Here is a 14896-nt window from a genome sequence, read left to right on the forward strand (position 1 = left end):
TTGTGAAGATACTTCCTGGGCTTGGTTTTTGATAACGTCAGTGGAAGATGGACTTTCACCTTTGGGAAAAGAGGTGAGAGGCAGACTATAAAAATGGCCCTGAGCAAGGACCTCTGACAAGGACGGGCGAAAATGTTTACCTGCACACCAGGAAACAAGATCACCCAGTGTCCAGCACCGTGCCGGGTCTCCGCGAGGATCTCCGCGATCCACGGAGCTGTCTTCCTTCCCCTGCGCTGTTATCCGGGGAAGCCGATCAACAGTGCTGAGCACGGCCACGTCTGAATGACGAGTAACTTTCCAACTTAGAGCGACATTAACTGCTTGGTGGTTATTTTCCCCTCAAACCAAGCAAAATCAGCATTCCTCTCCCTGCCGTGTGCCAGAACCCAAACCCGAACAAAACAAGTCTTTTGGAGAGAGAGGCCTGAGTCCGAGAACTGTGTTCAGCTCGGGGCTGCAGACCCAGGACGGGGCTGCAAAGAATGCAACGGGACAAGAGCGAGCAGGGGAATGAATATATACTCAAGGAAAGCGGGGCCCTTGAGGAATGGACGAAGAACCGGCACATTCGGTGGGGGGAAGGCTGCATTAGGGGTTCAATTAACAAAAGATTCATAAAAGAAGCTTTCGAATCTGAGAGCGATTGCTTTAAACTGCAACCCGAAACCATGAAAGTCTGGCCACAGGGTCTCACAAAAGTGGTAAAGTAGATAATTTGTAAAAATGTCTCTCCCTTTTCCTCCTTAATGCGGTGAAGGAAGGGCCCTATTTCAGATTCCAGATCCTAAACTGCGGGCTTGGGCCGGGATAAAAGCAATCACAGGGCTCTTTCAAACTGCGGGCTGGGCAGTTCGACGATTTAAAAAAAACCCATTTGGGAGAGTTTCGTCCACAGCCGTACTTCGAGAACATCCCATAGCGCAGACTCTGTCACGGATTTTACTTGGGATAGAGAGCGCATAAAAATTAGCAGGCAGGATTCAAAGACATTGTTCGCCTGAAAGCCGGTGACCACAGCCTTAGGGAGGCGGGGGCCATGGGAATACTTTCTCTTGCTGTAAAATTCCAGCCGCGGGCAGCCGCGTCCTCCCGAGTCCCAGCGGGGAGCAGGCGGCGGGGGCTCCGGGGCTCCGGGGCTCCGGGGCTCGCAGACTGGCGGGCGGCGGACGCGAGGGACGCGCCCCGGGCCTGCGCTCAGGTGGAGCGCGCACGGCTCCGCAGCTGCGCCCCGCGCCGCCCGCCCTGCGCTCCCGGCCCGCATCGCCGCCCGCGCCCCGGGACCCGCCGGGGGAGGGGGCCCGGGCAGGGGGACGCGGCGGCCGAGCCGCTGGAGCCGCGCCAGGCGCGGGGTCCGCGGCGCGCGGTCCTTCCCCGCTGGCTGGCCCGGGGCGGGGCGGCCCCGTCTCCGTCCCCGTCCCCAGTCCCATCCCCCTCCCAGCCCTTCGCCCTCCCAGATCCTTCCCGCGCCCTTCTTCCCTTCCCGCTTTCCCCGGGAGAAACATGGCCGGGAGCAGCGAGGAGGCGCCAGACTACGGGCGAGGCGTCGTGGTAAATGCAAACTCCCGATTTCTGGGCTGAGTCGTGCGCTCCCCGCTCTCTCCCCTCCCCTCCCTTCTTGGCACCCTCCTTTTCGATTAAATGCCTGAAATGCATTCGCGTGAAATGCGGGCGGGCCACTGCTTTGTTCTCCCGTCCCGGAGCTGATGGCTTCCATTCTCCCCTCCCAGCCGCCCCTCCCCGCGCGCGACCCGACCCAACACTTAACAGCCCTGCACCCCGTGTTGTCAGTGTCCCCTCCGCGCCCCTCCCTCCCCTCCCGGGCCAGGAATCGGATACTCCAGCGCTGACCCTGTGTGGTGCCGGGTCCCCACTCCTGCCAGCCATGACGAGTCATCTTTGGGAGCAGGGCGGGTCTGTGAAGACCCTCGCGGGCTACTCTTGGGGGCCTCCCTCCCTTTGCGCTTCCCCCTGACCCCTCCAGCGCAGGCTTCCAGTTTGGTTTCCAAAAAGATACTGAAGATTCTCCAGGGCAGCTAGGAAATAAAGTAGCTCAAATGGACGGAGTTTGAGCTTTGAAACGTGGGCTGGGACCCTGGGGTCTTTACTCAAGATGGACACAGGCTAGTGCCTCCGGAGCGTGAGTCTCCTTGTCAGCAAAAGGGAGACACTGAGTGCTTGACCCGTTGAGCGAACTGGAGAGATTGTAAAATATCTGTCTAGTAGTGTGTCGGGAGGGGAGGATGTGGGATGATGGGTTCCCCAGACCAGAGCCCCTTTATCCCTGGGAATCCCTCAAAGAGTCAGTCAGAGGGTACCCATCTGTCAGCGTCCTGGAATCAAATCTGCTCTTGCCCTGTGGCCACTGGACTCTGCTCCTAGCTCCTGTCCAGAATGGTTTCTATAGAAGGTGGTGGTTATTACTGTGTCAGGTTTAACAGAGGTGAGGGTGGAGAGCGGGGCTAACTTGCTGCATTAACATTTCTTTTTTCAGAGCTCTGTGGTATTCGCAGATAACCTGTGTGATTATGTATGGATTGCTGGAGTATGGGGTTTGGGGAAGGAAACACCACACACTCACACAGAACTAATCAGGTTGAACTGTGTTGCTCAGTTCTTAATTTATCAGCAGGACCTTTCCATCTTCAAGAACGAGGAATTTAAATTTATTTATTTGACTGTCCTGCTGGGTTTCCAGGTGGTGTTCTAGGCTCTGCAGATAGAGCAGGGAACCAGACAAAGCCCTGTCTTCATTGGGCTTACATTCTAGAGAAGAGGCATAGGCAAGCAAATAAAGAAGAAAATTTCACATAGTGATGTGTGCAGTGAAAAGAAAAGAGAGGATTGAGATACGGAGTGATTGGAGGAGGGCTGGGGAGCAGAGCAGTACTGCTTTTGCTCAGGTGGTCAGGGTGGTCTCTTGGCAGCGATATTTGAACCATGACCTGAAGGGTGAGTAGGAGGTAGCCACGTGAACACTCGGGAGAAGAGGTACTGGGCATACCGATTGCAAGGAAATCATTGTATCCTGAGAAGAAATCCTCACACCCAATTTATGCTTAAAAAAAAAAAAAAAATCACTCCCGTTGCCATGGAGAGAACATTTAGGCCTGGGGGTGGGGGAGGAATGAACATATAAAAAGGGAAATAAGTTCAATTCTGGACAAATTGAGTCTGTAAGGCCTCCAGGTCAAGATGCACTGCAGGCAATTTGAAATTTGTACTTGCAATTGAGGAGAGTGATTGGATAGACTTGGAAATCTTCAGAAAATAGAAAAATATCTGATGCTTGGCTTGGATAGGAAGGCCCCGTGAAAATGGGAAAAAAATTATAAACTGCTGTTATGGGTAGAAACCTGGAAATCCCCACATGTAAGAGGCGGAGTGTCCAGCAGAAGTCTGATAAAGAGACCAAGAATGACTAGCAAAGCCGGAGAGGACAGACAGGGTGGTAGGTGTCTAGGGAACAGAGTTTTGTGGAGGGGCGAGAGGGGCCATTAAGAGCGTCAGATGCTGCAGGAAGAGCAAGCAGGACAAAGATGGAAAAGAGGCCATTGTATTTCACAATTGCAAAGCCATTAGCCGTGAGAATCATTTAAACAACCATCCCATCATTAGAATGGCTACAATATAGCACTACTCTTTAATAATACATGCTCTTAGAAAGGAATTAGGTAAATTGATATGACTAATAAGATAGGCAGATTGTTAAAGTCTAAAAAGCAAATGATGGAACAGTATAAATAGCCCAATCTATTAGTATCAAAAGAAGCTCTCTGGGAAGCAAGGTAATTTTTTGAGAAAGACGGTGTGAGGCAGAGAGAGGACCTCATGAGAGGTTGGAAACAATGTGTCATGGGGATGGCCCCTGCATTTATGCTATTTTCTCCAGTAGAGCTTGGCATAATTAGACAAACTCAAGTTGGATACAGGGAGGGAAGGCAAATTCAGAGCGAGTTCAACGTGCTGGGGAAGTCCATGGCATTTAGGGTAGAGAGGAAAGGCAAAGCTCAGGAAGGTACCTATACAGGGAAAATAGAGAACCTTAAGGATGGTTGCAAAAAACCAAACGGAAGTTTTAGTACCAGTGGAAAAGGGGGGCAGGTGTTGATAGTGAGCGTTTATTGAGCACTTACTATGTGGTTTCCCTGAATTATTCATTAACTCCTTGCAAATCCGTGAGGGAGGAATATAATTGACATTTTACAGAGGAGGAGACGGAGGCCCTGAGAGATTAAGAAAATCCCCAAGGTCACATACTAGCAAAGGACAGAAACAGGATTGAAGTCAGGTTTTACTCATGATGCTACATAGAAAGCTATGATTGCAGGGAAGTCCTTCCGAGGTGGGATTGCTCTGGAAGATTGGATGTGGCATAAAGATTAAGTAGTTTGGGTTAAGGCAGATGAAGGAGCCACAGGATGAAGTGGCTAATAGGATGATGGAGGCAGGTTTGGGGGCTGTCCAGAAATGAGGTGCAGAAGAAAATTCCGAGTTGGTAGAAACTTTGCGATGAAGATGGCAGGGGGGCATAGAGCTGGATGACGTAAACATAAAACAAGAAGCCTGGTTTGTGCAAGAGAAGGGAATATAACGAGATTTAAGATGGCGCTTGCCTACAAACGGCTTTCCGTTGAATAGGGGAGGTAAGACATTAGTAGATTATTAACAGTAAGCAGTAGCAAATGTTAATTGCCAAGTAAGAGTTGTAGACCCCACGTTCAGAAACTTTGCTCAGGATTGACTGGTCCCTTGATCTAGAGCCGGAAGGTCACCAGCCCATGATTGGTACATCTTTGTTCCTTCTCAGGGAGAGAGAAAGCTCTCTACTCATCTGGCTTTTGGGGATCAGCTTCTTAGATATGTTTTGTTTCTAACAAAGCATTATCAAGAGAATCATGGCTAGTACCTACACAGTGGGTTTGGAAGGAATAAGAAGAAAAAAATCTAAAATAATTGTTGTGCTTCTGTTATGGGTCCCCCCCCCCCAAGAATTGGGGCAGTATTGGAGATAAGTAATCAGATAATCCAACTAAAACACAACTTTACCAGGTTGGGTGCCCAACCTGCCACAGAAGAGGAAGGCCTGTGTGATACAAGGTGTCATGTGGTCTGGTACGTCCCCTTTATTCCTCTGGGATCAGAATCTGGAGCCTTTTTTTAGGGAACTCTTTCTACGCATTGACTCAAAGTGTGGTTTGAGGGCGCCTGGGTGGCTCAGATGGTTAAGCATCTGCCTTCGGCTCAGGGCATGATCCCAGGGTCCTGGGATTGAGTCCCGCATCGGGCTCCTTGCTCAGCAGGGAGTCTGCTTCTCCCTCTCCCTCTGCCTCTCCCCCTGCTTGTTCTCTCTTTGTCTCTCTCGCAAATGAATAAATAAAATCTTTAAAAAAAAAAAAAAGACAAAGTGTGGTTTGAGTCACCTCCTTGCCTGGGCTAGGTGTTGGATGTTGGATGTTCCTGTGTGGGACTTCTTGGAAGCAGAGCTGAGGGATGAGACTCCTTTCCTCCCTGACAGTTGAGGGGTAGATGTGAGCCTGAAAAGTGGTGGCAACCTTGGTCACTGCCTGAAGGAGAGAGTGGGGGCCCAGCGTGTGGGGCTCAGGCACAGAGAAGAGCAGGGATTTGCTTTTTGTATGTGTTTCCAAACTACTTTTCTCCCTGGGGGAAAAACCTGAAAAATGGTGCAAGAAATATGCTAAGCAAAAAAAAAAAATGATTTTTAATGGCTTAGAAAGAAGGTTTTCAATACATCTTCCAATGGGAAAAAAGAGACGCTGAATGAGTTCTAGGGTTTGAATTTTGTAGAAAATGGCTCAGTTAATGTGTTTGTCACTTCCCCAGCCTAGCCATGTTTTTTTGTGTCTTTGGACAGAGAAAGCTTTGTTCTGACTAAACTTAGAGCATATTATCTGTGATACTGAAACTATTTAAAGATTTCTTGTTTGGATTTTTTAAAAAGCAGATGAATAAGATAATTATCTTATTCTACAGTTCATAGCAGCCTGCATTCCTTCAGTTTTAGGACTTATTTGCAATGCAATTTGCATGCACCATTAAGAATTACAAGGAGTAAACCAGTAGTTTCCTTTATTTAAAAAAAAAGCATAGTACTTTTTTTTTCTCCATGATAAGTGTATGCTTTAATCCCCATCACCTATTTCACCCATTCCCCCCAACACCTACCTCCCATCTGGTAACCAGCAGTTTGTTCTCTATAATTAAAGTCTGTTTCTTGATTTCTCTCTCTCTCTCTCTCTTTATTTTTCCTTTGCATGTTTGTTTTATTTCTTAAATTCCCCATATGAGTGAGATCATATGGGTATTGGTCTTCCTCTGACTTATTTCACCTAGCATAATACTCTCTAGTTCCATCCATGTTGTTGCAAATGGCGAGATTTCATTCTTTTTTTATGGCTGAATAATATTCCTTCGTATACATACCACATCCTCTTTATTTGTTAATCTATTGATAGATACTTGGGCTGCTTCCCTAGTTTGGCTATTGTAGAAAATACTGCAATAAACATCAGGGTGCATGTATCCCTTTGAATTAGTGTTTTTGTATTTTGGGGGTAAATACCCAATAGTGTGACTCCTGGATCATAGGGTAGTTCTTTTTTTTTTTAATATTTTATTTACTTGAGAGAGAGAGAGGAGAGAGAGGAGAGAGAGCACGAGCAGGGTGAGGGGCACAGGGAGAAGCAGACTCCCCACTGAGCAGGGAGCCTGACGCAGGATTGGAGCCCGACACGGGATTTGATCCCGGGACTCCATGATCATGACCTCAGCCAAAGGCAGATGTTTAACCAACTGAGCCACCCAGGTACCCCAAGGGTAGTTCTATTTTTAATATTTTGAGGAACCTCCATCCTGTTTTCCACAGTGGCTGCCCCAGTTTGCATTCCCACCAACAGTGCACGAGGGTTCTTTTTTCTCCACATCCTCGCCAACACCTGTTGTTTGTAAACCAGTAGTTCCTTTATCTCTAATTGTCTTTTTTTTTTTCATCTCAACAAGGAAAACTCACTATTTCAGACTCATTGGAAAAGGCCAGTATGAATTATAGAATAGTTTTAGAGAAATACATTTCTTCTATTTTTAAATGTGTAACTTTAACTAGGGTAACAAGATGTTGACAAATAGGTTTGAGGCCTTTCTGTAAATTAATTAAGGCCTTTAATTTGCAAGTTAACCCATGTTGTTTCAACACACCTAGATGGTTAACACTTATCCCGGAAGTACTATAGACTAGATGATGATTTTGTAAGAGATTTATTTCTGTTATATATCTTACTGAATCCTCACAATAGCCATGCGAGGCAGTCACTGACTCCATTTTATAGATGAACACACTGAGGCACAGAGAGTTAAAGTCCCAACTTAAGTCCCACAGCTATAACCACCTCCCCCCCCCACAGGTGCTGGGCTTCTAAGTCTGAGTGCTTGACCACTACTTCATGCCGCCTTTGACTACAGGTTACCATGATGGCTCTTATCAATAGGTTGGTTTTGCCATTTGCTTATCATTCTTTTCTTCTTTTTGACATCAGTTATTAGGCACTTATTATACACCAGGAAATGTCCTAGGAACTCTTAAGTAAATCTCTCTCTCTCCCACTCATTTTGTTTGTTTGTTTTAAACAATAGACGTGTATTTCTCATAGTTCTGGAAGCTGCAAGTCCAAGATCAGTGTGCTGGCTGATTTCATTTGGTCAGGACTCTCTTGCTGGCTTGTAGATAATTGCCTTATTCTTCCCATTGTGTCCTCACATGGCAGAGCGAGAGAGAGAGAGAGAGAGAGAGAAGAAGGGGGGGAAAGATGGGGGAGAGAGAAAAAAGAGAGAGTGTGCTAGAGAGCTCGCTGGTTTTTTCTTAGAAGAGCACTAATTCCATCATGAGGGCTCCACCCTCATGACCTAATTACTTCCCAAAGGCCCCACCTCCTCATGTCATCACAATGGGGGGGGATAGGGCTTCAACATATGAATTTTAGGGGGGGCACAATTCAGTCCATAGCACTGTAGAGGCTGCTTCCTTGCAGCAGATCCTCAAATGGGGTTATTCCTGACTGCTTTGGAGACCCTCTGTTCTCTGTTAATCCTCACACCAACCCTGACCATAGGTTTTATTGTGTCTTGTTTAAAGGAGGGGGAAACTGAGTCTCAGGCAGGATGAGTGCTTTCCCTAGCATCACAGCCAGTAAGGATCAGAGCTAAGCTCTAGAACACAGAGAGGAATGTAGGCTCTGAGATGCAGCCAGAACCAGGGGGGGCGGGGGGAGAGGGGGGGAAGGGGGGACAGTAAGGGATTTGCATGGTAGGAAGAATGGGCTCAGAAGATCACTAGTTAATGATGCCACCACCTGGAAGGGCTCCAGGAAGTGGAGTGCGGAGTGTGTGTGTGGTCTGGAAGGGGAGCCAGAAAATGCCGTGCACTTGAATGATCTCCCTGGGGCCTCATGTGGGTTGGGGTTCTTGTCTGGCCTTTACCGTGGCCTGCCAGAGGATCTTCTGGAGGCTCCTCACGTACAGCTGCTGTTCAGGCTCTGACAGGGAACTGTGGTGTTGATGGTTACAGCAGGCGCAAGGAGTTCTCAGGGCTGGAAAACAGAGTTGCTCTGTACAAATTCAATAGTTGCACCCAGCCAATTTGCGGATAGAGGCAGAGCAAAAGTGATACTTTTCAAAGAGGCAGATGACACACACCATTTGGCTAACAATCTGCCCCTGGTAGATGTGAATTTCCAGAGCCTTGAGCAGCAGTGCTCTTTATGCAAGGAGGCAAATCGAGACAAATCAGTTTGGGCTGGAGCTCAGGTAGTCTTGGATAGTCTGTGGATGGAGAATGTGTCATTCATTAACTCATTGAACATTTTTGAGCACTTACTGTATTCCAGATCAGTGTTCTGAGCACTGGGGTTTCCACAGTGACTCGGACATAGTCTCTGTCAGAAGGCACTGACATTCTAGTGGGAGGAGACAAGACAAAGCACACAGACATACATGTGTCACATCCAGTGGGAGCACATGCTGGGAAGGAAAGTAAAGCTGGGGAAAAGGAATATAGAGATGAGAAGGAAGGAAGGGGGTGCTATTTTCTATAGGTAATCAGGTAAGTCCTCTCTGTGGAGGTGACATTTAAGTGGGGACTTGAAGGAAGTGAAGTGTAAGCCATGTAGAAATCTGGGGGAAGAGTATTGTAAGCAAGAGGAAGAGCAGGTGCAAAGCTGTTGAGGCAGGAGCATCCCTGGCATGTTCAAGGATCAGCAAGAAGAACGTGGCTGAAGCAGAGTAAAGGAGGTAGAGAATGCCTGCAGACAAGTCAGAGAGGAAGCCCCCATGGGCCATGGTGAGGACTCAGGATTGTACTCAGAGAAAAATGGGGAGCCCCTGAAAGAAGACGAGAAGACAGCAGTACTCCGGCTGCCATGTTGGAATGGGGTGGGGGTGCCAGGGTGGAAGCAGGGAGGCAAGTCTGACAGCTATGGCATGGTCCCCGGAGAAATGATGGTGGCATGGACTGGGAGGTAGCAGTTGGGATGCTGACGGTGGTCCTGGTTAAATTTTGAGGGAATTGATGATAGAATTTGCCAATGGGTGACATGAGGGAATGAAAGAAAGAAGGCAACAACAACTCCAACATTTTGATCTGAGCAAATAGAAAAATATGTTGTCTTTTGCTGAGATAGGAAAGGGCTAAATTTGGAAGAAAATGAGTTTGGTTTGGCTGGTGTTTCAGAACCCAGAACTGAGGTGGGCCTGGGTGGGAGCTGGACCATAAGTTGCCCTTCCAAAACCTGAGCTAATGTTTTGAGTCCTGGATGAGGAGAAGGGTAGACAGCTGGGGGACGTGCCAGAATTAAATGATGTACAAATGGGTTCTATAACAGGTAAGACCGAGTGAGCCAGAGGCTGGCAGTGGCAAAAGTCTTTTCAAGGAGCCTGTCTGGGAGCCTTTGAAAAGACAGCTCTGAGGGCCCCATCTATGAAGAATTTGGGAGAGAAGATCAGAGAGTAAGAGGGCTGAGCAAGGCCTCCAGAAATAAGTGAGGCCTGACCTGAGCTTCTGCAGAGGGGTTGAGCTTGGGATACAGAGGGAGAGAGGGAAGGAGAAGGAGAGGGCGCAGGTGCAAGAAAGACAAACGAACAGAACACAGAACTGGGAAAGGTTACGACTGGACTGAAGCCCAGCCTGAGGATGGGGAGGCAATGATGTAGGGAACTGGGCTGGAAAATTGGGATAGCTCTGCATGATGAAAGCTTCAAGCTGAATAGCGGATGTGATGGAAGTGTGCAGGAGTCATCAAAGAACAGGAACCAGCAGGACAGCTGTGGAATGAGTTGGGTGCTAACACTTCCCTGGTGTATCCTTTCTCGGTGATCTGAAAGTAAAAGTAACTCGTTCTTCACCTTCATTTTCCCTCCCACATCTTTACTGTTCTAACCATAAAATTTGCATATCCAGTGCTAAGCAAGGGAAAGACTGGCTAGTACTCTATTCACTACATGAATAGGCCAATTTTCTGGAAGAATTTTTCCCAATAGGACTGACGGAAGTTCCCACCATAGTATATCGTTCTGAAGTGTTTACTGTAATGACTAGACCACTCAGAAGTTTGTGTCTACACTAATCCCAAGACACATGTACTTTAATAGGTAATCTTTCCTAGGCAGAGGAGGCTTTTACAATGCACAGAAACATAATAGTATACGTAATAACATTTATAATAATGTATGATGATACTGTCCATATTTCTAAGTCCATAAGTATAAGTCCAATATACTTATGAACATAGTGTTACTTATGTTCATGATACTATATAATTTAGATATAACAAACATTTCAAACAATACTATCAGGTTAACTATAAGACATCAAATGGATATTTCTTTGTATGATGCCAAAAGTTAGGAGCAGAATTCTCTGTTCATTTCAGCACTAGATCTTTCATCAGGTTTCGTGAAACAGATTACTTTCCCCCACAGAGCTTTTCATAGGTTGATAGAATGTAATCTAACGTCATATTGATCATCAGACCTCTTTTCTGTTTTCCATATTATTCTTTTTTTCAAATGATACCCATTTTTGCTTATTTACGTTTTACAAATAAATTCCCCATGAAAAATATTGTAACCAAAATAATTTGATTTACAGATTATGGACGATTGGCCAGGATATGACTTGAATTTATTCACATACCCACAGCACTATTATGGAGATTTGGAGTATGTCCTCATACCTCATGGCATCATTGTGGACAGGTAAGTGTTGTTTCTTGTGTCAGTCTTGGTTCTGCACTGGCTGCCCCCCCCCCACCTTGTGCAAATCATATAATACACTTTACGACCCTATTCCTGAGTGTCTCCTATATAGGAGTAGACAGAAATTTTATAGGACAGAGAATTTGTAATAAAACGAATCTCTGCTTTAATTGAGCTGGTTACCTGGACACTTGTTCAGGGGAAATGATAAGAATATATATATATATATTCTAGAAATAGTTCCATGCAGATATTTTTATGTTCTGTGCATATATATATATATATATATATATATATATATATATATGTAACAGCCTCAAAATAACAATGTCCTGCACAAACTGATAAAAACAGGGTTTGGGAAAGCACTGCTGTTTACCTGAGGACCTCTGTCTTAGATTTTTCACAGACGCTTGAGTTAACCAGGGATAATTAACAGGTGAACTTTACCTTCATGGGACACACCCCTGCAGCCCTGGCTTTTCCTGCAACTTGGCATATATCTCAGATCAAGCAATGTATCACAAATCAGCCAGTCTGTGCCAGGTTATGGTTTCCAGGCAGTGGTAATGTTTTGGGAATAGGCATATTTTCAACTTAAAAATATCTGCACAGAACTATTTCTAGAATGCTATTTCCAGTTCTTTCTGACCCGTCTATATAGAGATCCTTTAGCTCCTTCCTAGCCAATTGGCTTTCTAAAAGCCAACATTTTCTCACCTGTTCTAAGCCCATAAGTCACCATTTGTTTCTTAGTTTTCAGAGAGCGTCCTCCACTTGATCCTACCCTAAGCATCAGGATTTAAAGGTCATACCCTTTTCACAAAACTGCCTAATGCGCAGACTATAATCATTCCGTGTACCTCTCTGTTTTCTTGTACAAAGATCAAATACTCAAACCTTCACATTTACATGGAAAGCAAGCTTCACAGTGCACTCCCAGGAACATAGAGATTCTTCAGACACCCAGAAATGGGGGGTGGGAGAGGCACTGGGGAGTAGGAACAAATTGAAACTTTGGACTTCCCATGCTACCTTTTTTCTTAAACCATAGTACTTCTGCCTTTATTTTTTTTAATCTATTATATTCTTCTGAGTTAATATTTAACTTTATGAAACAAGTCCTTAGCCAAACTAAAGTTTGGAAAACACTAGACAGTCACTATTCCCAGGATATTATCTTTCCATCAATTCCTGTCTATACCAAAAGGAAATGTCATTCTTTCACTCTAAGAATTTTCCATTGGGTAAGACTTGCATAGTCCACGTCCTCTCAAACTATAGTATATTATTAAAATAAGGTCTAGTTTGGAGTTTCTCATGGCCTAAGATGGCTTTTCATGGAATACAAGTCCCAGTCCTCAGAGGGAACAAAATGTTCTGTGATCAAAGAAACTTGGGAAATTTTGCAACTCTCAAATGGCCAAATCTCCCTGTTAGCAATTCAAATTGAAGATACGGAAATTCCTGCAAAAAAGAAAAAAAAGGAAAGAAACCTGCTTGACTCTAACAATTAAACCAACTTTTGTTGTGCAGTGGAGTCCTTGTATTCAGCTCACCTCTTAATAACTCAGAGGCATTTTCCCCTTAACAAAGGTTTGGGAACCCCCTGGTTTAAACAAATTCTTGCTTTTCTCACCTGAATTTTATGACTTTAGTTAATTGCATCCTGATCTAGTACATGATTGGGCTGCTAAGGCTACCGAAAGCCAGTTCCCAGTACAGGAGACTTAACCAGTGAACTTGTTAAAATGTGTATTCTTTTTTTTTTTTAAGCTTTTATTTATTCATGAGAGAGAGAGAGAAAGCAGAGGGAGAAGGACAAGCGATTCTGTGCTGAGTGCAGAGCCCCATGCGGGGCTCCATCCCATGACCCTGAGATCATGACCTGAGCCAAAACCAAGAGTCAGACGCTCAATCCACTGAGCCACCCAGGCACCCCATAAAATGTGTATTCTTATGCTTTATGTCTGGAAATCCTGGGGTGGGGCCCAGGAATGAATTTATTAAGTGTAATTTACATACTACAAAATTCACCCATTGTAAGTCAATGAGTCAATGATGTCTAGTAAATGTTTATGGTTGGGCAAGCACAACCATCATTTTACAGTATTTCTGTCATCCCCAAATGTTTGCTGTCGGTCCCTATTCCTACTTTCAGCATCAAGCAGTCACTAATCTGATTCCTTTCTCTATAAATTTGTCTTTTCTGAACATTTCATATAAATTAAATCATACAATATCTAATTATTGATTTACCAATCAGTGGTTATTTGGATGTCTAGTTTTGGGCTACTATGAACAATGTATCTATGAACATTCGCATGTAGGTCTTTGTGTGGATATACCTGTTCATTTCTCTTGGATTCCTTGCAGTGGTATTCTGGGTTTTATGGTTAAGTTTAAGAAACTGCCAATTATTTCCAAGGTGGCTGTACCATTTTACATTTCTACCAGCGAGGATGAGGAATCCAGTTTCTCCACATGGTTGCCAACATTTAGTATCATCTGTCCTTTTGACCATAGCCATTCTAGTGGATACATAAAAGTATCTCATTGTGGTTTTAATTTGCATTTTCCTATTGTTTAGTGTGCTTGTTAGCTATTTATGTTTTCTTTGAAGAGATGACTATTTAAGTCTTCTGCCATTTTTACATTGGGTGGGTTGTTTGTCTTCTTACTGAGTTGTAAGGGTTCTTTATATATTCTGGATATAAGTCCTTTACCAGATATATGATTTTTGAATACCCCACCCCCCATCTGTGGCTTGTCTTTTCATTTTCTTATTTATATCTTTGAGAAAAATGCTAGATGACATATTCTATAAATGCTAGTTAGGTCCAGTTGATTTATGATACTGTGTGGTTCAAGTATATCCTTAGTGGTTTTCTGACTACTGGATCTGTCAGTTACTGAGAGAGAAGTATTGAGATCTCCAAATGCAGTAGTGGATTCTAGTTCTGTTTGTTTGTTTGTTTTTAAAGATTTTATTTATTTATTCATGAGAGACAGAGAGACAGAGAGAGAGAGAGAGAGAGAGAGAAGCAGAGGGAGAAGCAGGCTCCCCGCTGAGCAGGGAGCCCGATGCGGGACTCGATCCCAGGACCCTGGGATCATGACCTGAGCTGAAGGCAGACGCTTAACCATCTGAGCCACCCAGGCGCCCAGGTTCTGTCAGTTTTTTGACACTCTTTGTTGTTAGATGCACGCACATTAAGGATTGTTATGTCTTCTTGGAAAATTGACCTCTTTATTAGTATATAATGCTCTCTTTATTCCTGATAATTTCCTTGCTCTGAAATCTGCTTTGTCTGAAATCAGTAAGCTACTCCTGCTTTCTTTTGGTTAGTGTTAGTACAATATGTCCTTTTCCATCCTTTTAATCTATCAGTGTCTTTATAGATAACATATGTTAGGGTCTTTTTTTTTTTTTTTTAATCCACTCTGACAGTTTCTGTCTTTTACTTGGTATATTTAGATCATTCACATTTAAAGTGATTATTGATATAGTTGGGTTTCATATCTACCATATTTGTAATTATTTTCTGTTCACTGCCCTTGTTCTTTGGTTTTGTTTTTTGGGGTTTTTTTGTTTGTTTGTTTTGTTTTCCACTCTGTGGAATCTGTATCC

General features: G+C 44.7%; 1 protein-coding gene across 2 annotated transcripts in view; it reads left to right on the forward strand.

The window, feature by feature from the left end:
- Positions 1 to 282: 282 nt before the first annotated feature.
- Positions 283 to 14896, forward strand: part of PRTFDC1 (phosphoribosyl transferase domain containing 1) — a 91647-nt gene continuing 77033 nt past the window's right edge. Inside the window, exons 1-2 of one of the 2 annotated variants that reach the window (XM_027595384.1) lie at positions 283 to 704; positions 11159 to 11265. In XM_027595384.1, coding sequence (XP_027451185.1) covers positions 486 to 704; positions 11159 to 11265 — 326 coding nt within the window. In that variant the 5' untranslated portion in view covers positions 283 to 485. Of the gene's footprint in view, positions 705 to 1444; positions 1552 to 11158; positions 11266 to 14896 lie in introns of those variants that run through there. The other variant, XM_027595385.1, reaches the window with a different exon arrangement.

The sequence above is a fragment of the Zalophus californianus genome, chromosome 9 (genome assembly GCF_009762305.2).
Source record: "Zalophus californianus isolate mZalCal1 chromosome 9, mZalCal1.pri.v2, whole genome shotgun sequence".
Taxonomy (NCBI): Eukaryota; Metazoa; Chordata; class Mammalia; order Carnivora; family Otariidae; genus Zalophus; species Zalophus californianus.